Here is a 26,864-nt window from a genome sequence, read left to right on the forward strand (position 1 = left end):
CATGGAGGGACACACAGACCTCTGCAGGCTAGACAATGGCACCCTGACTGCCATTAGGTATCGGGATGCAATCCTTAGACCCATTGTCAGACCCTACACTGGTGCAGTGGTTCCTGGGTTCCTCCTGGTGCACGACAATGCCCGATCTCATGTTGCGAGAGTATGCAGTAATTTCCTGGAGGATGAAGGAATTGATACCATTGAATGGCCCCCCATACTCGCCTGACCTAAATCTAATAGAACACCTCTGGGACATTTTTTTTCGCTCCATCCGACGCCAGGTTGCACCTCAGTCTGTTCAGAAGCTCAGTGATGCCCTGGTCCATATCTGGGAGGAAATACCCCAGGACACCACCCGTCGTCTCATGGAGCATGCCCCGATGTTGTCAGGCATGCATACAAGCACGAGGGGGCCATACACTACTGAGTAACAATTTGAGTTGTTGCAATGAAATTTCAGCAAAATGACTAGCCCGCTGCATTATATTTTCACTTTGATTTTCAGGGTGTCTTTGAATTCAGCCCTCTGTAGGTTAATTATTTTAATTTCCATCAAACGATGTGGCATCCTTTCCTTCCTAACGCATCACCCAGTCCATATCAGTATAGATATCCAGCATTATATATTTCTGTTTTGTTTTTTTCAAACTTTTCGGTCTTTTTTTGTTTGTTCAGCAAAAAATAAAAACCCCAGTAGTGATTAAATACCACCAAAAGAAAGCTCTATTTGTTTGAAAAAAATGATAAAAATCTCATTTGGGTACAGTTTTGCATCACCGCGCACTTGTCATACAAAGTGCGACAGCGCTGAAAGCTGAAAATTGGCCTGGGCAGGAGGGGGGTTTAAAGAGGAAGTAAACCCTCTTAAAAAAAATGTGAAAAAAAACTGTAAAGACAAAGGCATAATGAGCTAGTATGTATCGCATACTAGCTCATTATGAAGTACTTACCTTAAAACAAAGCCCCCAGTGCTGCCCGCTCAGCGACAGGGCGGCCGACATGTCCGGCCATCCTGCTTCCTCGTTTGCGTCCTCCGGCCATCTGATTGGCCGGGGCGCGATTACATCACTCCCGCGCGGGAGCCGCCGTTCATGGCATAGGGCTCTGAAGGAACGGCACGGGTGGCCGTTCCTTCAGAGCGCATGCGCCGATGAGGTCATTGGCTGCATGCAATATAAATATCTCCTAAACGGTGCAAGTTTAGGAGATATTTATAGCACCTATAGGTAAGCCTTAATATAGGCTTACCTATAGGTTAAAGGCTTTAAGGTGAGTTTACAACTTCTTTAAGTGCCCAGTAGGCAATGGTTGATTTTTTTGAGCTGTGTGTTTGGCAACTATGCGTTCTAAATGGCTAATAACTTGTAGTTTCCTGAATGGCCACCAGATAGCGCTATGAACGCGGAATTTACTCTTCGCGATTCCCCCCCCCCCCCCCCCCCCGCATGCTCGTACTAGTGAGCTCTCTGACCTGCCTGGCCTGCGCAGATCGTCCCAGCGCTTCGCCATTTTCTAGTCTCCCTTGGTCTACAAGAAAATGGCCGACACAGCAGCTGTGCTGGCTTCTCGCTAGTAAATGGGCTCTAGTGTTTATAGGCTGGTCCTGGGAGCGGAAGTGTGTGTACAGCTGACTGAAGACAACGAAATGTCGGAGTATAGCTTAGCTCAGAAGGGGCCTTTGAAGCTTAAAGGCGTTGGAGAGCTCAGTATAAGCAAGAAGTAAGTATAGTGCTGAGAGAAGGGAGATATAGAGGTGGCTTTCATGTATAGTATGAGATCTGTATTACTAATGATAGGTGCAGGCTCTCCTATGTGTTGTGCGTTCACTGGATGTGTGTGTGTCATATCTTACTTGGTATATGCAGCAAGAAATTGCATATCAGTTTCCCTCCCTGATCCTGCCAGTAGATTTTCTATTTTCCACTTCCTGTAAGTCTGATCATATACAATCTCCTTTAGATTGACCATTAGGAAGAAGTAAACATCCCTTTAATGTTTTGTACCTATAGATAAGCTGCTAATAAGGACTATAGTTACTGTAATCTCCTAAACTTCCACTGTTTAGAAGATAGTTACTGTATACTGCAGCAATGACATCGGCGCATGCGCTCTGAAGGAATGGCCGCCCACGCTGTTTCTTCAGAGCCCTGTGCCGTGGCCGGCAGCTCCCATGCCAAAGTGAAATCAGGCAGCTCCAGCCAATCACACAGCTAGAGTCTGCAGATCCGGAAAGGAAGACGGGCGAAGATGTATGCGGCCTCCAGCGGGGAAGACGAGGGCTGCATTTGCACATAAGTGTCATAAAATGTGCTAGCATGCGATGCATATTAGCACATTATGCCATTTACTTTGCAGGTAACCCCCCCCCCCCCCAAATTTACTTCCTGTTTAACCCCCTATGACAAAACGTTTTCATATTGTATTTATGCTTGATGATTATTTTTTTTTTTTTTTGCGCCATCAAAGACAGCTCTTGGTCTCTTAATGATTGCTGATCAGTGAGAAAGGTTCCCAATCATGTGACCCCCCCCACCCCTTGCGACAGTCACAGGGGTCATGCGATTGGCCAATCTTTCCCTCCTCCTGGTGTTCAGAACCTTTTTAAGTCCCTTTTCACACTTGTGGGACTTGTCCTGCGACTTGGGATGACAAATCGTACCCCATGACTTCCAATGAGTACCATTCATATCTGTGTGACTTCTGCACTACTTTGGTCTGATTTTGAAGCGACTTGAGGTCCATAGGCCTCCAGATTTTACAGGCATTGCTTTAAGTCTCATCAAAGTCGCGTGACTTTCAGGTCATGCAAGTGTGAAGGGGGCTAAAGGGGAAACTGATGGTGGGTAAGGGTTAAAGGATAAGTCCACCTTATAACAAATTTATCTAAAACTAAAATCCCTGCATCTACAGACATCCGCGATGTAAGACTTACCTATCTAGCCCTGTAAAGAAGGAATCACTATACATACCTTTTTTTGAAGCCGATCCGATCCGGGTCTCCAGTGGCGGTGGTGTCCTCGGCAGCCGCCTCCACAGCAAAGCTGACAGCTGTGAAATGAATGGAAAGTGACGCCACCCATAGACATACTTTGGGGCTTCCGTTGTTGGTGGTGTCCTCGGGAGCCGCCTCCACAGCAAAGCTGACAGCTGTGAAATGAATGGAAAGTGACGCCACCCATAGACCTACTTTGGGGCTTCCGTTGTCGGTGGTGTCCTCGGGAGCCGCCTCCACAGCAAAGCTGACAGCTGTGAAATGAATGGAAAGTGACGCCACCCATAGACATACTTTGGGGCTTCCGTTGTTGGTGGTGTCCTTGGGAGCCGCCTCCACAGCAAAGCTGACAGCTGTGAAATGAATGGAAAGTGACGCCACCCATAGACTAACTTTGGGGCTTCCGTTGTCGGTGGTGTCCTTGGCAGCCGTCTCCACAGCAAAGCTGACAGCTGTGAAATGAATGGAAAGTGACACCACCCATAGACATACTTTGGGGCTTCCGTTGTTGGTGGTGTCCTCGGGAGCCGCCTCCACAGCAAAGCTGACAGCTGTGAAATGAATGGAAAGTGACGCCACACATAGACATACTTTGGGGCTTCCGTTGTTGGTGGTGTCCTCGGGAGCCGCCTCCACAGCAAAGCTGACAGCTGTGAAATGAATGGAAAGTGACGCCACCCATAGACATACTTTGGGGCTTCCGTTGTTGGTGGTGTCCTCGGGAGCCGCCTCCACAGCAAAGCTGACAGCTGTGAAATGAATGGAAAGTGACGCCACCCATAGACATACTTTGGGGCTTCCGTTGTTGGTGGTGTCCTCGGGAGCCGCCTCCACAGCAAAGCTGACAGCTGTGAAATGAATGGAAAGTGACGCCACCCATAGACCTACTTTGGGGCTTCCGTTGTCGGTGGTGTCCTCGGCAGCCGCCTCCACAGCAAAGCTGACAGCTGTGAAATGAATGGAAAGTGACGCCACCCATAGACATACTTTGGGGCTTCCGTTGTTGGTGGTGTCCTCGGGAGCCGCCTCCACAGCAAAGCTGACAGCTGTGAAATGAATGGAAAGTGACGCCACCCATAGACTAACTTTGGGGCTTCCGTTGTCGGTGGTGTCCTTGGCAGCCGTCTCCACAGCAAAGCTGACAGCTGTGAAATGAATGGAAAGTGACACCACCCATAGACATACTTTGGGGCTTCCGTTGTTGGTGGTGTCCTCGGCAGCCGCCTCCACAGCAAAGCTGACAGCTGTGAAATGAATGGAAAGTGACGCCACCCATAGACATACTTTGGGGATTCCGTTGTTGGTGGTGTCCTCGGGAGCCGCCTCCACAGCAAAGCTGACAGCTGTGAAATGAATGGAAAGTGACGCCACCCATAGAGTTACTTTGAGGCTTCCGTTGTTGGTGGTGTCCTCGGCAGCCGCCTCCACAGCAAAGCTGACAGCTCAGCGTGGGATCGGGTCGGATCGGCTTCAAAAAAGTTATGTATACTGATTTCCTCTTTACAGGGCTAGATACGTTAGTGTTAGATTGTGAATGTCTGTAGATGCGGGGATTTTAGTGTTAGGGTGGACTTTATCCTTTTTAAAGAGAAACTTCATTTGATATTTTTTAAAAAATAAATTCTGAGCAGCTACATGCATATGAGGCTTTTTGCATTTGAAAAGGTGCTTGTACACTGCATTTGTTAGTGGCAGAGAAGATGCAACGGTATTGTACACTGTATGACTATTTACAGCTTTGTGCGTGTAGTCTAAGGTCTTGTCCACATGGGACATATTAAAATGTACACCCGTGTTTTACATGCATCCTTGTGCAGCCAGCCCCATTGATGTCAGTTGGGAAACAGCAGCTGCATGGACATAGCCAAAGCTCCAAATTTGACATCCTTGCAGGTGTATGTGCGTGTCCCTGATCACATGGATGTCAAATTAGGAGCAGCGACTGTGTTTGTGCTGCTGCTGTGTCCCTATTGACATCAGCTGGACTGCCTGCACAGGGATACATAGAACACCTATGCATCTCTGTGCGGGTAAATACAGGTGTACACTTGGTACACCCCAGGCGAAAATGGCTTAGAGTCGGTTCACACTGGGGCAACTTGTGCATTCTCATGCACCACGACTTCGGAGCGACTTGCATGGACTTCACATAATGGAAGTCTATGCAAGTCGCTCCGAGGTCGCCCCGAAGTAGTACAGGACCCTTTTTCTAAGTCGGAGTGACTTGTGTCGCTCGCTCCTATTAGAACGGGTCCTGTAGCGGTCAATGGACCGCGAGGGAGCGCTACTTGTCAGGCTGACAAGTTGCGCTAGTGTGGACCGAGTCTTAGCCACTTGCCTACTGGGCACTTTTACCCCCTTCTTGCCCAGGCCAATTTTCAGCTTTCAGCGCTCTCGCGCTTTGAATGACAATTGCGCGGTCATGCTACACTGTACCCATATGGAATTTTTATCATTTTTTTCACACAAATAGGGCTTTCTTTTGGTGGTATTTAATCACCTCTGGGTTTTTTATTTCTTAAAAAAAAAAAAGAAAAAAGAGAAAACTTTGAAAAAAAAAATTTTTTTTTTCTTAATTTTTTGTGAGTAAATTTTGAAAATAAATACATTTTTCTCCTTCACTGATAGGCTGCACTGATGAGGTGGCACTTATGGGCACTGATGAGGTGGCACTTATGGGCACTGATGAGGTGGCACTGATGAGGAGGTACTAATATGCCGCACTGATGAGCACTGAGAGGCAGCACTGATGGGTGGCACTGATGGGCAGCACCATCAGTGCCCATCAGTGCCTAGATGAGCACGCACTGACTGGCAGCACTATTGGCACTGAATGTGGGCACTGATGGCGGGCACTGTGGGCACTTATGGCATTTTTTTCCCCTCTTGTGTAATCAGGGCACTGGTGATCAGTGCCCTGATTAAATTCCTCTTACCGCTTTTTCCCCTTACTGCTGATCGGCTCTCCTCCTCACACTGCAGTCTCTGTGTGAGGAAGGAGAGCTGGCGATGAGAGATGATCTCATATGTTTACATATGAGATCATCTCTCATTGCACGGTCCGATCACGTGGTAAATGGCCGCTGTGATTGGCCATTCACCACGATCTGTGATTGACTGTGTCCAAGAGACACGGCCGACACAGATTTTCCCCGATGCGCGCTCGCGGGAGTGCGCGGGGAGCCTGTCACTGGGAGGCCATTTAAAGACGGCCTCCCGGAAATTGGAGCCCGCGCTGTAGCCGTCTTTCGGCTACAGCGCGGGCTGGAAGTAGTTAAAGTGTTACTAAACTCAGGACCCTGCATTCACTATATCTGGTCTCCCAATGTACACAGAACATGGAAATGCAATTATTTTAGTAAATATAAATGAAATACCTTTTCTCGTCAGCAGTATATAGCAGTCTTGTGACTTCTTTCAGTGTCTGGCTAAAGCTTGTAGGAGTAGTTTTAATTCTACTCTGTCCTTTGAGGCTGCAGGACCTCTGACCCCCTGTCTGGACAGTGCTGATTGGCCCTGTGCTGATCACATGCACCCTCCCAAGAAGAAAAGAAAAAAAAAATTTTTCTAGCAATACACACCTGACTGAGCATGTGCAGAGTGACTCCAAAGGCACTGTCTTATCAGCAGATGGTTAGGGAAGAGTGGAAAAAGGGTGAGAATCAGAGACGTCGGGTCCATTTTTGAAGGTATTTACACAACATGCATTTTTAAAGCCGTTTATGCTGTCAAGGCATTTGGATATTGCCTTCTGGGATCACCACATTAATGCTATATCCAGATCCCCTGATTTCTGAAATCCTGGCTTGTTCCACAGTGTAATTTCCAGGACTACTTCTACGACCTAGTGTTCAGTGAGTTCGGAATGCATCATGACCGCATTCATTTACGAGTGACACATTATATGAGGCACTAACTTCTTTTGGGATTCACTTCAGTTCAGTTATTCCAAGAGCTACACGGTACTGTGATCTTACTCCAGAACTTTACTTGTTTTCTGTGCTATTTGTGGATCGTTTATCAAGTGCTAGCCTGGGTGTATGAGCTATAAAACACTCTATTTCTGAGACTGTCCAGAGTGCCTCAGCAATTATTTAAATGTAGATTTCCTTTGCAGTGTTACCAGGAATCTCTGTACATGTGGTCCGGATTTACATCGGTATCGGATTAGCTGATCACATGGGCCACGGGATTTGATTTCATTATTTTCTTTACATTCCCAATATCGGCCCATGTGTGGAGACTTGCCCGATATCGTTGCTCAGTGCTTGACTCAGTCTGGGTATCAGTACTCTTTAATCGGTAATCCCTTGTTGTTTTTGATAAACATTTTGTCTTTAATTCATAATTTGTTGGTATTTTTTGGAAATTTAGCTTATTCATACCCCGGTTACTCAGATATGGTGCTTTTGGGGTAACTTTTTGCTTGTTGTCCCTGTTTTTTTCATAAGCTTTTTCAGCCATATTAGTACCACTTATTTGCAAGTACCGCAAATGTTTGAGTGGGTTTTTTCATTGGAAATTCCTTTGATCGAAGCATCTTTTGAGCTTTCTATTCCCCCTGTTTTTTTGAGCTAGAGAGCAGGCAGTCTTGGGAGGAACGAAGAGAAAAATCATGTTGGTATTTTGAGACCGTTAAGGCCCGTACACACGTACCGATCGTCGGCATACAAACGTCGGCGGACGAAAGATCTGCCAATTGTACGCTTGTTAGTATGGTGCCTCCGACAGCCGCCAGCGCACATTCTGCCGACAAGAGTCTGTCTTGCAAGCATTAAAATTTTTGAATGCCGACACCAGAGCCGCCGATTGTTCGCCAGTCAGTACAGAATTCGGACGACAGACCGCAGATTTGCAAGACTGGGCATGCTCAGAAAAGAAAAAACACAGGGAAAGTTAACCATTACATGACATCACTTCTGCAGTCGGCTGTAGTCGGCGGACAAAATTCTTGTGCTGTCTTTGCACTTTTCAACAGACATCGACAGCCCAGGGACAAAAGACGGCCAATCGTTCGCTGACGATCGGTACGTGTGTACGGGCCTTTAGTATTTTTGTAGCTGAGGGTTGAGTTGTGGGTGGCTTTGTAAGTTGTTAGTATTTTGAATTTAATTTGTTGGGTTAGCGGCAGCCAAAGGAGGGTTTGGCAGAGAGGAATAGTAGGCACGGAGTGGTTGGTGAGGTGGATGGGACTGAAGGGGGAGATAGCCTATGTAAAGGTAAGCCAATGAGAAGGGAGTTGCAGTTGTCAAGGTGAGAGATGAGACCAGGGAGTGATCTAAAAGCTTTGTGGTGCCATTTGCTAGGGGTGTATTTTGGAGATGGTAAGATTTGGACAGTGATTGGATGTGGGGTCCACAGGATAGATCCGTGTCCAGGATTACACCTAGAACCTTGGCATGTGGTTATGGGCTGATAGTTGTACCATTTATCTCGACGGAGAGAGATCGGGGGAAGGGGCTCATGAGGGAGAAAAAACTATGACCTTTGTTTTGGATAGATTGAGTTTGAGGAAGTGTGACATCCAGACTGATATGTCAGTTAATAAATTTAGTGATGACTGAGGGAGTGAGCTGAGGGGTGCAGAGGTAAATTTGGGTGTCATTGGCATAGAGATGGTATTGGAAGCCATGGAGTGCTATCAGCTGACCCAGGGAGGAGGTGTAAATCGAGAATAGGAAAGGTCCAAGAACAGAACTTTGAGGGACCCCAACAGAGCAAGGGAGAAGAGGAAGTAGAATTGTAAGTAACGCTAAAAGTGTGATTGGATAAGTAGGAAGAGAACCAGCAAATAGTACAGTCACGGAGACCAAAGGCGTGCAGGTTTCTGAAGAGTAGGGGGTGGTCAGCTGTACTGGAGAGAGCAGAAAGGTCCAGGAGTACAGAATAGTGTCCATTGGTTGTGGCTGTTAGTAGATCATTTTTTAGTTTTAGGAGAGCAGTTTCTGTGGAGTGTTGAGGGCGAAATCAAGATTGAAGGTGATTACGTAGGTTATTCTCAGCGAGGTCGTCGCTCAGTGGGTTGTAGAACAGACATTCAAGGAGTTTGGATAAAAAGGGGAGCAAGGAGATGGGGCGCAAGTTGTTAAGATTGGTGGAGTCCAGTGAGGACTTCTGAAGTATAGGTGTGACTAGTGTATGTTTTTGAGAGTTGGGGGAAGATGGCAGACGAGAGGGAGAGATTGAAGATGTGAGTTAGAGAGTGAAGAATAGAACCAGAGGATGAACATAGCCTTTGCGAGGGAACTGGATCCAGAGGGCAAGTGGTAAACTTGGCGTTAACAAGAAGTTTAGTAACCTTGTCTGTGGGGTTAAATGAGGGAAGTAATGATTGTACAAAGTGTTAAAAAAAAACCGTAACTTTCAGCAATGGTTTTGTGCAGAGTAGTCCTGATCCTTCTCTTCCCCCACTAGCACTCTGGGCTCCTCCTAATCTCGGTGTGCTACCATAGAAAACGGTTTCCTATTGTGGCACACCTGCATGCTCAATCCAAAGCCACACTGTCTGCATCCATTGACCCCCTCATCACAGGATTTGATGACAGCCCCAGGAGCCAATGGCTCCCGCTTCTATCAATCTGCTCTGTGAGGGGGGGGGGGGGGTGGGGGAGAGCAGAGAGACACGCTGTTTTAGGGAACAGAGCTGGATCGGGAATGGGCTCAGGTAAGTATGCACACAGAGTTTTTTTTACCCTAATGCAGAAAATGCAGGCTTCCTCCTTTACCACCACTTTAAGGCAGGCTCTGCTAAATGCTTCTTTGAGACTTGGATGCTGACTAAAAGTTGTGGATTAAATTCTAGCTACTACAGTACTCTTCTTTACATGTTTTATAGTGCTGCACCATAATTTAAATGATTGTTACTTACTATATACATTTTTACTTTTTTAGAAAGAAAAAGAAAAATCAAGACAAAAACAAAATCATGCAACAAATTATGACCAGCAAGAAAAATGAGGAGGAAAAAAAGAAGCCAGCTTTGGATAAAAGAACACCAGCTCAAATTGCTTTTGAAAAAATGCAAGAGAAGAGAGTAAGCTGATTTTTGGAAATTCTTAAAAGTATTGGTCTGTTTTGACAGGCTTTGGGCTTGTGTCGGTGAGCAAAATTCAACTTGCTTGCAGGTGCATTTTGTTTGCATTTGTGATTCATGCCTTTGAGGTCATTTTGAATATTACAGGTGCATTTGATAGAAATTTGCCCACCTCCTATCTGCATTAATCTGCTTTATGGTGTGTTTGTGTTCTTCCTATGGGGAGAGAAGCAGTTCTGACATGAACAAAAAGGCAGTCGAAACAGGACCTTACTTTGTCTGAAGCCATAATTCGTAATTATTGCTGTACTATTTGGGGTAGAAAAACATGCATGCTAATTTTGCACTTATACTTTAACTCTACTTTTTGTTTCGGAAAAAAACATCCCCTCTGGGTGATCAATATACATTGCATTGAGTTACATTTTGTAGCAGAGTCCAACCTGTTTTCCTTAACCACTTAGGGACCAAGCATAATTCTTACACTTGACAGACAAAAGGTGACCTCTAACTGTGCCACATCCTAAAATATATACTTTAAAGCGGAGTTCCACCCATTTTTAATAACTTGGATTACATAGATGTATGTAATCCCCTTTAAAACTACTTTTACTAATGGAAACTTTTTTTTTTTTTTCCTAGTAAATACCTTATTTTCTTCTTTATTCATCATCTCCTCATTTCCGGGTCCGGCCGCCGATCGGCGATTACGTCATTTAGCGATTCGCAGGGGGTGCTGGGATGGCATGAAATCTCGCATTATTACACAGGAGCTGAGCTGTTTGTATTGAGGCCGTGCTCTGCCCCGCTTTCCGCCCCGCCTCCTCTCAGTGAGCTGTACTGTATGTATTGTATTGAGGCCGTGCTCTGCCCCGCCTCCTCTCAGTGAGGATATAATGCTTTTAGTCCTCGTTCACTGAGAGGAGGCAGGGCAGAGCACGGCCTCAATTCAATACATACAGTACAGCTCACTGAGAGGAGGCGGGGCAGAGCACGGCCTCAATACAAACAGCTCAGCTCCTGTGTAATAATGCGAGATTTCGTGCCATCCCAGCACATCGCCGAATGACGTGATCAGCGGCCGGATCCGGAAGTGAGGAGAGGATGAATAAAGAAAATAGGGTATTTACTAGCAAAAAAAAAAAAAAAAAAAGTTTCCATTGGTAAAAGTAGTTTTTAAAGGGGATTACATACATCTAAAGTTACTAAAATGGGTTGAACTCCACTTTAAGCAAAAAAACGCAGAACCCAGTCCTACAACAGGTGGACTTTACTGGCAGTAGCACGAGACCAACACAAATATTGTATAAAAATATTTTATTTAAACACATAATGATAAAACAGGAGGTTAGCATGAAATCCGAAAATACAGCAAAGAAAACCCTAAAAATATTTGAAGAGCATAAGATTACAAAATGTGACTCTAGTACAGCACCTCCCTACCTCCTACATCTTGGGTTACAATCCCCAAAGGGGACGTCTGTATACTGTGTGCGCTGCGCTGATCAACACGTTTCCCTTTAATGCGTAGCTTCCTCAAGACCAATATAGGAGGATATCCTATTCTGTTAAACACAATAGATTTAGGTTGCATATAATACATAGATGCAATGGATAAGTTTATTTAAATACAAACACATGTTCAATATAGGATATATCAGTGAGTTGACATTCCCTAAGAAGGACTTGCAGCAAAATTAACTGGATCCGTAGTAGGTCATCAAATGCATGTATTTTCGGCGGCCATAGGGACCACAAAGTATCCTAGCTATAGAGGCACCATTGCCAAAAGGCAACTTTAAAGTTTCAATATCACCATAACTGATAAAGGAGAAAGGGAGAATATTATGTAAGGTGACGCTCAAAAAGAGCATTCACATACTGTACATTTAGCTCCTTCTATTATCTCTTATGTTGTGTTATACCTGTCCCTTGAATGTGTCTTTGCCCTTATGGTTCAGCTTAAATGTATAATATGACAGTCCTTTATGCAAACGGTACAGGACATAGGGGTGTTGATCCAAAATTCAAAACCACATTAAGGTAGTGGGGACACATGTTTTCCCTGTTCTGGTGGAGCCCTATCGCCATTTTTTCTGGAAAGGATCTCCCAGCTAAAGAAAACAGAGTATGTTAGAGCGTGAGCTATATCATTCAAACGTGTATCATTGCCCAATTATCAGTAAAGGTCCAATGCAGTTAGTGTCTTAAATGTTGCTGCCTCAAAACCAGACCTCCGTCCATTCAACGTTCTTGTTCCGAGTAGGGCCGAAATGCAGAGTGGGCTAAATTTGTTGCTCTAACATTCGCGACGATACCTCACATGTATGGATTGAACGTTGTTTACAAATGTGGCTGCAAAGTACGTATGCGTTCACTTCTGCATGCGGGGACTGGGGCACTTTACGTTTTTTTTTTTTTTTTTTTTTTTTTTTACACTTTCCCTTATACTTTTTTTTTTTGTGATCACTTTTATTCCTATTACAAGGAATGTAAACATCCCTTGTAATAGAAATAAGCAGGACAGGGCCTCCATTAATGTGAGATCTGGGGTAAAAAAGACCTCAAATCTCACATTTTACACTTAAATGCAATTTAAAAAAAAAAAAAAGGGGGGGTGGGGTCTTAAAGGCCCAGAGTCGAGTGGGGACCATATTGCCCTCGCTGGAATTCCTGCCCATCTGTACCCAGGATCGTTTTGTTTCTGCCGCTGCAGATCTCTCTGGTGGGAGGAGGGGTGGGCACATGCACCTCTCCCACCACCCATAAAAGCAATCCCTTGGTGAATCTGCCGCTGGGACCACTTTTATGTTAAAGCGGACCGCCTGCTGTGTAAAAATATACCAGGGATATGGCAGGTACCTGCTGCCATAACGCTGGTATTTAACGTTTAAGTGGCAACGTAAATACGCAATGGGCAGCCTGGAAATGGTTAAAGGATAAGTTCACCTTTGGGAACATGTTGCATGTTCCACTCGTTTTTTGGAGTGGAACGTGTAACATGTTCCCACTGCTGCAGCCGCTGCCTTTTCTCCCTGTGACAGCAGTGTAGGGGGAAGTTCCCTGTAGTAGCTGTCACTTTTTCAAAACCGCACAGCTGTGCGGGACTCATGGCCGTGTCATTCATACACTGAGTTCTGTGTATGAATAAACTAAAGTCACAAAATCCTTTGCAGTTTTCAGTGAGCTACCACAGTGCTGTTGAGTCTTCCTTAAACATCCTTTTTAATACTGGCTTTATTTTAGTTTGACCCTTTACTGATGGGGCTTCTTTAAACTGCATACCATATGGTACCATTTAGCTATAACCATGGTACCATAGAGCTATAGTTTTTTTTCACATGACCTAACAATTCCAATAATCAGTTTTTCTACATTAGGTGACTGCCAGAAAGCTAAAAATTGAAGGAACGGATAGATTTCAAATTGGATATGGCAGAATATTTATGCATTCTAAAACTTGACTTTTGTTTTTCTGCAGCAAATGGAAAGAATTTTGACGAAAGCTTCAAAAACACACAAACAAAGAGTTGAGGTGGGTGTAAAGAAGAATTTGATCTGTAAATGTATGTGTAAGAGACAAAACAAGAGAGAGTTCCCAGCTTAACAACCAATCAGTCTGCTTACCAACCGAATTAACCTGTCCAACAGTATGTGTTAAAAACAGGGGTTTAGTTAGCACGCGTTTGCATGCAAAAGCTGCAAGGGCCCTTCACGGCACCCTGTGTTACTTGCAGTCCTAATGCCCCATACACACGTGCAGATTATCTGCAGACTTTTGTCTGCAGACTTACCAAAACCATATAATATGAGGTCAAACCTAAACACTTTCAATTTGTATGCAATCCGGCAGGCCCTTGCACTACATAGAAAAGGTAAGTCTGCAGACAAAAGTCTGCAGATAATCTGCACGTGTGTATGGGGCATAACTCTCATAAATTTACAAGGGTTAGGACTGCAAGTAATACAGGGTGCCATGAAGGGGCCTTGCAGCTTACGTATGAGTACACATTTGCGAACAAACTAAACCCTTGTTTTTGACACATACTTTTGGGCAGGTTAATTCGGTTGGTTAGTTGAGCTGGGAATTTTCTCTGGTTTTCTTTCATGCGTTGCCCTTCTATGTGCTCTTTGCTGTGAAGGCCAGTTATAGGTGGGGGCAGGGGCCATCTGTTTGTTAAAATGTATGTGTAGGCTGACCTATTTGGTGCTTCAATACACATCTATTTTAAGAAATTTTCAGGACCTCTTGAATCAGTCACTGCTACAGGCCTTTAAATGTAGAAGCATTGATCATATGTAATGTAAACATGGCAGTACTTGGACATTTAAGAAGTTCAAGGGGCTGGTTGATTTTTTTCCAAAGGGATTCCCAGATGTGTGGATATAGAGATCTAGCCATATCCCGTCAAATGCAGGAATTGTAATGCGAAAGATTGGTTCCTTCTTTCAAGAGTCCTCCCAAGCAGTGAGTTGACTTTTGGGAGGGTTTTTGTAAATGTTGGCTTGCCGGGTAGCCCCCAGTCACTGTACTGCTGTTTTAATGAGCAATGTATGAAGCTATACATCATCGGCATCCTTTAAATGTATATTTCTCTTTTGTTCTTTGACAGACACAGCTTCTTATCTTCTTGACTACGTGGGTTATGCTGCCCCCTACAGATGTAGGACACTAGGCAGGAAAGAACTTGACTACGCCTATGGGGCAATCCCAGGGTGGTATACTCAAACTCTCTGCTATAGATACTTCACTTTTTTTTCTGCCTAGTCAGTAGTAAGGGCCTAGTTCCTTGCTGGGATCTCTGGTCCTGGCAGTTTTTTTATTTATTTATTTTTTCTTTTTAAATGGAATTTTTTCCTCCTCCTTTATTATTTTGTTCCTGTTGAGAATCTACAATCAATTGCTAGACTGGGCAATGGACTGGATAATTTATATTCAGAGGGTCCCTCCAGTCTGGCCAGCGAGTGCATGCAGACTGCAGCTCCGCGCTAGGCCGACTCATAGCCCCACTGGATGGGGGCTGGCCTGCGAGTTAAACGTCTCGTGAGGGTGCATACGTCCTGGCTTTGGCCTGAGTCGCAGCGTTCCTCCTGGCCGACAACACCCACATTACGATGGAGCAGTGTTCTGTCCGGAGCAGTGCCCACCCTGTTCCTGGTGTGGTAAGTAGCCGTCCCCCCCTCTACCCCTGAAGGATTTTGGGGTGGATGTGGGCCCCTCCCTGGGATGGTCAGACCCCCGGGCTCCCTTCCTTCCCAGACAGTGCCCCCCCCTTTCTCGGTGGCCTTTGTCCCCCTCCCTCCCCCCCCCCCCCCCCCCCGGGTGGACATACCGACATACCTTTTTTAGGGTGTTGAGCTGGCAATAGGGGTGGGTGGGGAGCGCGCCTCTGGCGACCAAATAATTGAACTTTGGGAGGGGGCTGGGCCTGGTGGGGGGTCCCTGCCAGGGTCCAACTTCCTGTTGGGATAGTTTTCGAGCTCCTGGGGACCGCCATTTTTCTTGTAGCTTTTTATGCTACAGATCAGCGACCACGTTTGTAAAGCCTCGGTGGCCATTTTCTTGTGGTTTCCCATTGAAATTGGTGGCGGCCATGTATTTGAAGCCTGATGGGCGGTGATTCGGTGGTGGGACCCCCTCCTTGGCCTCTAGTGCTGATCCCTCGATTTTTCTCTTCCTAATCACCGCATGGTGTGCAATTAGTTTGGTGCTGTAAGTGCCTGATCAGTGGTGGTGAGTTTTTATGTGGTTCTCTCTCCCTCTCTGCTGTAGCAGCGGTAGTGCTCTGTGCTGGGCCTGGTGGTGCAACCAGCGCGGTGGGGTGACCTTTGCAGTGTGATACACTTTTTTTGTGTGGGTTTCCCCTCTCCATTCTTGGAGTTCCTGGAGCATATTTCACCGCCTGATCCCCTCTCAGGGGTGGTCCTGGAGTCCTTGATGTCCAGGATAGATTTGGAAAACGGGTTAGCAAAAAGTGTCCCCTGCCTTCACCTGCTTCATCTGTCTAATCGAATCCAGAATCTGATGCGACTAACGCAGCATCGGAGGTGCGGGTCACCTTTTGGTGTTCCCCTTTCCCGCTTTCTTTGACAATATTGTCAAAAAACAGTGGGGTGTCCTAAACGCTCTTTTGCAAATCCTAAGTGTTTTCCAATGTGGTACCCTTATGAGGATTATTCCCTCCTTAAAAAATAGACGGTGCCTCCTGTAGTGGGGACTCCCCGGATTCCAGGTTGAATAAAGCCACCGTAATTCTGGTTGAAGAATCCCCAGCCTTTACAGATAGGGCACGTCAGGGCCTCCAACCTCCTTTGTTCACTGTGGCTGGTTCGGCACCTAGGCCGGTATTTACTATTGCCTTGGTGTCGCAAGCTATGACCAAGTGGGCAAAACGTCTACGCTGGGGCCTGGGGGTACTTGAACGATCTGCTTTTGCAAGCCGAGTCTCCAACTGTTCTGTTGGACAACTTGGAGATTACTCTGAGGGAGTTTGGTTATATTCTTAATCTTCAGAAGTCTGCTCTGGTTCAGTCCACCAGTCTGGACTATATGGGTCTGCCTCAGCCAGGATGTGGCCTCAACAGGAAAGTACAGAGGTTGGTGGCACGGTCTCGGGATCCTCTAAACGACACCACAGATGCTTAGTGGCTCCTTGGAGTCAGTATCATCTGATTTACACCTTTCCTGCTCTCAAACTTCTGCCGAGACCCCTGTGCAGGATCGAGGCAGAAGGGATTCCGGTCATTCTAGTGGCTCCAGACTGGCCTCGCTGGTCTTGATATGGCTGGTCGCCGATGCTCCTTGAAGCCTTCCTCTCAGGGTAGATCTGCTGTCCCAAGGGCCAATCTTCTATCCTGCTTTACAGTTGCTGGCTTTAAAGGCATGGCTGTTGAAAGCCAGATGCTGAAGAATAGAGGGTTGTCTGAATTGGTGATTCCTACGCTCTTGAAGGCTAGAAATTCTACCTCCTAGGAAAATTTTCCATTGCGCTTGGAAGACGTACATTGCATGGTGTGAGTCTCTCAGGGTTCACCCTCGCTCCTTTTCGGTGGCTCCGGTCTTGGCTCTCCTCCAACAGGGGGTTGAGCAACGCCTGGCCTTGAGTGCCATCAAGGACCAGGTTTCAGCCTTGGCGGTTTTCTTTCAATGTCCATTGGCCACACATTCCTTGGTGCGTACCTTTTTATCCAAGGAGTTTGACACTTGGCTCCTCCAGTGTTGTCTGCATTGCCTGCTGTGGGATCTCAATTTGATGTTGTCAGTTCTCCAGAAGCCTCCTTTTGAAAATAGTCGGGAGGTTAACCCTGCTTACGTTGTCTCAGAAGGTGGCCTTTTTGGTGGCTATTACTTTTGCACGCAGGGTGTTGGAGCTGGCGGCGCTGTCTTGTCGTTCACCTTGCATGGTGGTTCACAGGGATAAGGTGGCTCTTCTTCTTCTGTGTCTGTCGTTCCTTCCAAAGGTTGTCTCTAAATTTCATTTGAAGACATCGTGTTGCCTTCTGTGTCCCAGGCTTCAGCATCCTAAGAAAATCGCCCTGCATTCCCTGGATGTGGTTCGGGAAATTAGGGTGTACCTGGCAGCTACAGAGTCTTTTAGGAAGTCAGACTCACTATTTCTCCTCCAGGATGGAGCTCGAAAAGGGTTGGCCGCTTCTGCTGCGACCATTTCCAGATGGATTGGACAGGCAGTGATTCCGGCTTATTCCATGAATGGTCAGCTTCTTCCTTTCCCTGTTAGGGTGCATTCTACTTGGGCGCTTAGTGCTTCCTGGGCCTGCCGTCATCAGGCGTCGTGATGCAGGTTTGCAAGGCGGCTACCTGGTCATCTTTGCACATGTTCACAAAGTTTTTAGAAGATGGATGTGTTGGCATCTGGGGATGCTTCCTTTCAGCCGCAAGGTTTTGCAGGCTGCTGTTAGGAGGACTTGGTCCTCTTTAAGGGTGTTTTTACTTTCTTCAGGTGAGCTCCAGTTGTTTTTATGCTTGAGCTCCATGTTACCTGGTTGGCTATGTTTTAGCCTTGGGAAGTAGTTTTGTTTTTTGTTTTTTGTTTTTTTCTTCTTTGCTGTTTCCACCCCTTATGTTTTGACACTGCTTTGGGATGTTCCACGTAGTCAAGAAGATGAGGCGCTGTGTCCATCAATGAACAAACTTGAAAATGAGATGTTTGACTTTACCGTAAAATACATTTCTCTGATGATTATTGACGGACACAGCACCCACCCCTCTATGGCGTTTGGGTTTTTTCTTCTGACACTGCTTATAACAAAACGGAGTACCTAATAGCAGAGAGTGGGAGTATACCCCCTGGGATTGCCCCATAGGCTTCAAGTTCTTTCCTGCCTAGTGTCCTACTCCCTGTAGTGGGCAGCATAACCCACAAAGTCCAGAAGATGAGAAGCTGTGTCCGTCAATGAACATCAGAGAAATTGATTTTACGGTAATTCAATCCCATTATTCCTTTCTGGGGGGCTATGTAATCTGATGATTGGTTGCTTGAGGCTAGGGATGCACCGAAATGAAAATTTTGGGCCGAAACCGAAAATGCAGGATGCCCTTGGCTGAAAACCGAAAATGACTTTTTCCCCAAAAATTTTTTTAAATGGATAGAACAGGGGCATACACCAAAAACGGGCAGTGACGTACACCTGTCGCTGCCACCCTGTCACAGTATATGTACTATGACGGGTTGGCAAGAGGTTAATTTAATTACCAATGGTATTTGTATTATGAAGCATGAGGGGTTAATGTATTGTCACTGCTGGTCACTCATCTATTAGTGACCGACCAGTGGCAGGTAATTAACCCCTTTGTGCTGCATTAGTGCAACCAGTATTAGTGCAACCAGTGTTAATTAACACTGATACTGGTTGCACTAATGCAGCACAAAGGGGTTAATTACCTGCCACTGGTCGGTCACTAATAGATGAGTGACCAGCAGTGACAATACATTAACCCCTCATGCTTCATAATACAAATACCATTGGTAAGCTGCCTCAGCTCCCCCCCCCCCCCCCACTGCCTCAGCGTCCCCCTCCTCGGGTGTCCTTCATTCAAAAGTCCCGCCTCTGGCCGGCGGCACCGCCTCTCAATGACGTCCCTACTACGATCTGTGCATTATGAATGGACATACCAGGCGGGGGGGGCGGGGCGAGCGGCCGCTATAGAGAGAACTAATGTGATCCATCCCTGTCAGCTCAGCATGACTATGTGTGAATGAGAACAGAACTGACCTGACACCGGGCGGGGGGGCGGGCGGAGCGGCCGCTATTAGCTGTAACTATGTGAGAGCTTCACTTCCTTGTCAGCGGAGATACGTGCTTGTCAGGGAAGTGAAGCGCTCACATAGTTACAGCTAATAGCGGCCGCTCCCCCCGCCCGGTGTCAGGTCAGTTCTGTTCTCATTCACACATAGTCTTGCTGAGCTGACAGGGATAATTCACATAGATCTATAGCGGCCGCTCCGCCCGGTGTCAGCTCAGTTCTGTTCTCATTCACACATAGTCGTGCCGAGCTGACAGGGATGGATCACATTAGTTCTCTCTATAGCGGCCGCTCGCCTCGCCCCCCCGCCTGGTATGTCCATTCATAATGCACAGATCGTAGTAGGGACGTCACTGAGAGGCGGACGGCCGGCCAGAGGCGGGACTTTTAAAACCTGCCCTGCGCTGCGCCCTCCTCCTTCCCCACGGCGGCCATATTTATTTTCGGCAATGTTGGCTCATTTTCGGCCAATAATTTCGGTGGCCGAAATTTCGGTGCATCTCTACTTGAGGCTGTGACAGCATGTAATAGGGTGGGATGCTGAGAATCTGCTTTTTTTTAAATCTTGCAAGCAGTACAATGACTGGCACCAGCCCTAAGGGTCACACCCACACATGAAGAGTAAAAGTAATTGATGGCAGAGGATGCTAAAAGCTATCAGAGGTGGGCCAACTACAGTAGGCATCAGGAGGATTGGGAATAATGATTAAAGTCAGACAGGAACTTTAATATAGAAGTCCACCCTAACACTAAAATATTTAAATCTACAGGCATCCACAATCTAAGACTAACTTATCTAGCCCTGTAAAGAAGAAATTGGTATGCATACCTTTTTTTTTTTTTTTTTTTTTTTTTAAAGCCGCTCTGGTCCGGTCTCCAGCTGTGGAAGCTCTGCAGAGGAGACAGATGACAACGGCTGGGAAATAAATGGGAAGCGACGTCACCCATAGAGTTGCTATGGGGCTTCCGTTGTTGGTTGCCTCCTCTGCACCCGCCTCCACAGTGAAGCTGCGGCTGACAGCTCAGCATGGGACTGGACTGGAGCAGCTTCAAAAAAGGTAAGTATAGCAATTTCTTCTTTACAGGGCTAGATAGGTTAGTCTTAGATCAGGGGTGTCCAAACTTTTTTTCAAAGAGAGCCAGACCTGATGAAGTGAACATGCGTGAGGGCCGACCATTAAACCATTATCATTAAATACAAATGAACTATTTTATTCAAAGTTTATTGGTAACAATTTGGATGACAAATCTAAACAGTTGTTAAATCAATCGCCTTTCATATCTGAAGGACAGATTTGGGGGGGGGGGGGGGGCGGGCAGGAAGCTGAAATAGGTCAGGAACATTGAAAGTACATTGCATATTATTGGTAATAAAGGTTGTCTGTCAACTGTTAAGTTAAAAAAATATGAACAGGAACATAACACCAAGTATACATGTTGTGTCCAAATATATTTATAACCGATTTAGACTGACATTGACTGAGATTTTACAATGTATTTATCTCTATTGGAAAAAAAAAAAACTTACCTGCACTAATGTGAAGGGGTAAATTGAGATCTGCACTGCAGCACATAGGCTAGGTCTGGTTCAAAAGCATTGGTTTTGATGCACAAAATGTCCACTAAAGCCACACACGTACCAATTGTCGGCCGTAAATATTCGGCCGACGACCGATCGGCCGATTGTAGGCTTGTTAGTATGATGCTTCCGACAGCCGACAGCGCATTTTCGGCCAAACAGAATCTGTCATGCAGGCATTAATATTTTTGTTGGCCAACACCAGAACGGCCGATTGTTTGCCAGTCAGTACAGATTTCGGCCGACAGACAGATTAGCAAGACTGGGCATGCTCAAAAAAGAAAAAAGACAAGGAAAGTTAACCATCACATGACATCACTTCTGCAGTCGGCTGTTGTTGGCCTACAAAATTCATGTGCAGTCTTTTGCAGTTTTCAACAGACACGACAGCCCTGGACAAAAGACGGCCGATCGTTCGGCCGATGATCGGTACGTGTGTACGGGGCTTAAGTCTTGTCCTCACGCGGTTCTTGTTAAAGTTCATAGCAGAGAATGTTTTCTCACACAAATATGTTGAGCTAAACAAACTCCGCATTTTCTAGCCAATGTTCGAATCTCTTGAAACCGGCTCTTATCCAGTTGGTGGTAAAAGTTCACAAGAGAGAAGGCCAGGGTCCCCTTCCCATTAAATATTCCCCCCTTAGAGCAGACCAGGGTCCCCCTCCCAATAAATATTCCCCCCTTAGAGCAGGCCAGGGTCCCGCTCCCATTATAGATCACCCTTAGAGAAGGCCAGGGTCCCCCTCCCATTATAGATCACCTTACATAAGGCCAGGGCATGTCCCTCCCCAATAGAACAGATCTGATCCATAGTGAGTTCTGTAGTGAGAGACTCTGTCTTGACTTCAAAACAGTTCTCTTCTTACTTCGCCTACATTAGGCTGTCTTCGATTCCTCCGGTCCAGTCTCCAAGAATTTATTCCTCCAGAGTCCAAATCCTCCCTCCATCCAGTTATACTCCCGCGTTTTGGCAGTGCTGCAATGTACAGTCAACAAGTCCACTCCTCAGTCTCAGTCCCTCCCCCAGCCAGGGCTCAGATCACTCCCCACGCCCCACTCCGCAGCCGCAACCAGTTCACTTGTGCGTGGCGCCCGCCAGATAGAACTGAGCGGGGGCGGAGCTGGACTCATCGCATCGGGCGGGGATGTGGTGAGTCTCAGAGAGGCATTGAGAAAAGTCAGCGGTGTCCCTGGGGCCTTATTAAACTGAAGCACGGGCTGCAACTGGCCCGCGGGCCAGACTTTGTCAGTGACTGTTTTAGATCATGGATGCCAGTAGGTTTAAAGATTTGTGTTGGGTTGAACGTCTACTTTAAGACAAGTTAATTGCTGCAGGTTCAAAGTGAGGTGCAAGTTTGCATGGAATGAGCATAACCGGTCTCAGTACAGGACAAGGCTTGCTACAGTTGTGAGGGGGGGGTAAGTAAGACTGGTGTTGTTTTTAAATTTCTTTGTTTTTTTTTTTTTTCTCTCTCTACAGGACTTTAATCGTCACCTGGACACACTGACAGAGCATTATGACATTCCAAAAGTTAGCTGGACAAAATAAGCTGTTTTATGTAACTTCTGTATTGTATTTTACTTTTTACCATTTGCATCTTTGGAATCTATGTAAATGAAAAATTGGGATTATTTTATGGGATCAAATTTGCATTCTTTCATCTTGTTCTCATGGGAATATACACTGCTCAAAAAAATTAAAGGAACACTTTTTAATTATAGTATAGCATCAAGTCGTAAGCTCCTTGGATATTGATCTGGTCCGTTAAGTAGCAGAGGGGGTTGTTTAATCAGTTAAAGCTTCTTTGGTGTTAATGATATTACCAGGTGCACTGGATGGTTTTACAAATGGAGGCCACTGACATTTATTTTCCCTACTCCATTATTTCTGACTGTTTTTCACTACTTTTGCATTTGGCTAGGGTCAGTGTCACTACTGGCATCATGAGGCAATACCTAGACCCTATAGAGGTTGCATAGGCAGTCCCAACTCCTCCAGGGTGGCACATAAATATGTGTCATTGCAAGAAAGTTTGCTGTGTCTCCCAGCACAGTCTCAAGTGCATGGAGGAGATTCCAGGAGACAGGCAGTTAACCCATCAGCAGGAGGAACAAAATGAGCACTGCCAAAGGGTCTGGAGAAGCCATGGCGAACATTATGCTGCCTGTAACATTGTTAGCATGATCGGTTTGGTGGTGGGTCATTGATGGTCTGGGGAGGCATATCCATGGACGGATGCATAGACCTCTACAGGCAAGACAATGGCATCCTCACTGCCATTAGGTATCGGGATAAATTCCCGATACCTAATTGTCAGACCCTACACTGGTGCAGTGGGTCCTGGGTTCCTCCTGGTGCACAACAATGTAGGGCTGCACGATATTGGGGAAAAAAGTATATTGCTATATTTCGTTTTTAACGATATATATATCGCAATATTTCTCCCAGACAGTCTCCGGAGGAGGGATCAGTTAGCAGAGCTCAGCTTTCTGCCAGGGGATCCACCACACTCGTAGAACTTCTCCCGCCCGAGCCTTGTGTCGGAGCCAGAGTGTAGAGGAAGAGGGCTGTCGGTAGCAGCCTTTGTCCCGCGGTGCTCCTCCGCCATGCTCCAGACTTCTCTTCCCCCCCCCCCTCTCCTGCTGCAAACACTGTAGCCTCTCCGCCGCCATGCAATCCGCCCCGTACTCCAGCCCTCCCAACTCTGCCTCTTAGTCAACAGCCGACCATTACTCCGCCCATTGTCTCTCCATTGAAAAACATTACAGCCTGATCCCGCCCCCGATGCAGCCAGGAGAGACAATGGGCGGAGCAGGGCGGAGTAATGGTCGGCTGGATACTAGAGGCAGAGCTGGGAGGGAAGTGTGGGATGGATGCAATCACTGGGAGTCCTCCTCCTCCCCCCCCCCCCCCCCCCGAGTCCCGACTTCTCCCCACCCTGCCTAATGCCTGAATATCGTGGCTTCGGTGATATGAATATCGCCCGTGCCTGCAGAACGATAGTCGATATCACATCGACTATCGTTCAGCCCTACAACCATGCCCAGCCTCATGTGAAAAAAGTATGCAGCCAGTTCCTGGAGGATGAAGGAATTGATACCATTGAATGGCCCCCATGCTCACTTGACCTAAATCCAATTGAACACCTCTGGGACATTTGATTCGGTCCATCTGCACCTCAGTTTGTTCAGGAGCCTCAGTGATGCCTTGGTCCAGTTCTGGGAGGAAATACCCCAGGACACCATGCGTCGTCTCATTAGGAGCATGCCCCGACGTTGTCCGGCATGGATACAAGCACCTGGGGGCCACACAAACTGAGTACCATTTTGAGCTGCTGCAATTAAATTTAAGCAAAACTGACTAGCCTGCTACATAATTTTTTCACTTTGGTTTTGAATTTAGCCCACTGTAGGTTGATAATTTTTCATTTTCATCAAACGACATCCTTTCGTTCCAAACAGATTACCCAGTCCATATCAGTATAGATATCCAGCATGATATTTCTCTTACGTCCTCTGACAGTCGCCGCCCACTCATACAGTCTTCACCAATGGGGTATTGACTTCATCTCCACAGGAGTAGCTAGGCATAAGACTTGTTAGAAACAAAGCATTTACATAGACACACCCATGGGGGCTGTCCCACTGGTCCAATACCCCTCCTGCAATAGCCATCCCAGCTCAGTTTGTCTTCTGCCTAGTTAAGGAGTAGATAGGCTTCCCTGTGCTGGGGCTACGGTCTCAGCCTTCTTCTTCCATTTTATGATTTTATTTTCTGCAAATGTCATTTTTTTTTTCTTTGCATTACTAGCGGTTTATTTTGTCAGCGTTGGTTAGTCAGATCTTCGGGTGAAGACGGCGTTTGCGGAGCTGGGAATCGGACTGATCGTCCTGGGTCTCCAGCACAGAGGGTCAGATGGAATCCCAGCCCGCCATTGAGCGTTTAATAGGCTATGAGTTCACCCTGGCCTCAAACTACCCATCCCTGTCGTCAGGGATGCAGCCTGTGAGGTGGCCACCTCACTGGACACAGCCACGGTTAACCGTTGCAACTACTAGTGTCCTGTGCTTTCTGGCTGACGGCACTCCCCTGCCATCTGAGGGCGGGCGGTTTCCCGTTTTGATATGAGGCACCCCACGCCATCGAGTACAGGTAAGTACACTCTGTGTGGGGCCTCTGTCTGGGGCTGGCAGTCCTGTGTTGTCTGTGGTATCCCCTGTGTCTGTGCGTTTGGGCTCCCTGCTCCCGGTCCCTGCGGGTGTTTTTTCTCTCACAGCCAGCGCTGTGTGGATTATTGTGGGGGTTTCCTCTCCTGTGTCACTTTAGGGTGCTTGGAGATACAGACGCGTGCGGCAACCTCTGCGTGGTTAAAAACCGCCGGTCCGCCATTTTAGGTGTGGGCAGCATGTCTGGCTTCACTATGGGCGCTTATACGGCATGGTATGTAGTGTATTTTGGCGCCTTGCGGCACCATCTTGTGTGTGGTAAACGATCGTTGCGAGCACATGTCGGCGGCCATTTTGCCGAAGCCTCCCATTCTTTCCTATAGGCAACCATTTTTCCTTAGCCTGCAGCCTCAGTTCAGCCTCTGGCGGTGACATCACTTCCTTCTTTCACACAGGAGCGATCTTCTGCGGTGGTAACACACTTGTGGGGCTCTGTTCTGCTGTCCTTTTGTCCTTCTTCCTTGTGCAATCTTCATGGCTTTCAGTTTTGTCCCTGTGGGGGGTCTGTGTCTCACAGTCATTATAGCGGTGTGCTGCGGGGGTCCGCGGCGCGCTTAAAGGGCCAGTACCTTAAAAAAAGAAAAACTTTTTTGCAATGGAATCCCTGGACAGCAAATTTCCTTCAGCCTTGGTGGGGGATTCAGGTTCCTCTGAATCTTCTACCCTGACTAATTTGTCTGCTGTAGTGGCGACTTTGGTGTCCAAAATTGATGTGCTGATGACTGAGCGTGCTGCTAGAAAAAGGCCTGGGATTTTTATCTTCTGATTCTGAATCTGACATGGTTGCTGTAGGTGGCGTACCCCTTGAAGGGTCTTGCTCTTCTCAGTCTGAGGGGGAGGTGGAGGTTGCAGGAGTGGATGATTCCCCCCCTGGGACGCCCGAGGAACGCGCAGCTATGGATGCGCTGATTCTTGCAGTAAAAGAAACACTACATTTAGAGAATGAGCCAATCCTCTGGGCATTGTGTCCTCTTTTGGTACACACAGGACCCGCAAGATGGCGCAGGTTTTTCCCTGCCCCGCTGAGTTTCATCACACAGTGAATTAGCAATGGCGCAATTTAAAACACACCTTCACAGTGCCTAAGAAGAGGTTTCAACTTCTTTACCCTTTTGCATCTTCTACAGTTTCGCGCTGATGTGTGGCTCCTCAAGTGGACCACACTGTGGCCAGATTGAACAAAGCTACTCTGGTTCCCACCGAAGATTCTCCGGTATTTAGGGATCCTACGGATAGGAGGCTGGAATCGCTTGCCCGCCATTCTTACATGGTGGCGGGTTCCATGTTAAAAACAATTTTTGCCTCTGTCATGTTGGCTCAGGCTGTGGCGGATTGGACCAAGGCGATCAGACGCGTCCTCGTGGTGGATTCTGCCCCTCCTACTACCTTGGAGATGGTGGACCAGGTTTATTAAAGGGTGATGTGTCTGTGCGATGAGGCCCCATTAGCTGCGCGCCTGTCCAGTGTCGCGGTGCTGAACCCTCGTCTGATCTGGTTGAAAAGTTGGTCGGCTGAACAAAAATCCAGAAAAACGGTGGCTGACATTCCCTATGCGGGGTCTTGCCTTTTTGGGGACTCCCTGGATGAATTGGTTAAGGGTGTCACTGGGGGCAAGAGCACTCTGCTGCCCCAGAACCCTAAGGGCATGTTTTTCCACGGTAAGCGGGGTCCCGCCTTTAAAACTTATCAGGGGTCCTTTCGTGCCTTCAAGGCACAGAACAAGGGCAAGCCCTTCAAGGGCCAGGGTGGCCAGAGAAAACCCTGGGCC

The 26,864-nt window shown here is 46.9% G+C and overlaps 1 protein-coding gene across 1 annotated transcript; it reads left to right on the plus strand.

The window, feature by feature from the left end:
- Positions 1–1,577: 1,577 nt before the first annotated feature.
- Positions 1,578–22,485, plus strand: FAM32A (family with sequence similarity 32 member A). The gene is made up of 4 exons (XM_082253879.1): positions 1,578–1,719; positions 9,884–10,025; positions 13,507–13,560; positions 22,350–22,485. The coding sequence occupies exons 1-4, from the start codon at positions 1,646–1,648 to the stop codon at positions 22,416–22,418; spliced, it is 339 nt and encodes a 112-aa protein (XP_082110005.1). The 5' UTR covers positions 1,578–1,645; the 3' UTR covers positions 22,419–22,485.
- The last annotated feature ends 4,379 nt before the right edge of the window (positions 22,486–26,864 follow it).

This window comes from Pelophylax lessonae (genome assembly GCF_965119305.1).
Source record: "Pelophylax lessonae genome assembly, chromosome: 1".
NCBI lineage: Eukaryota > Metazoa > Chordata > Amphibia > Anura > Ranidae > Pelophylax > Pelophylax lessonae.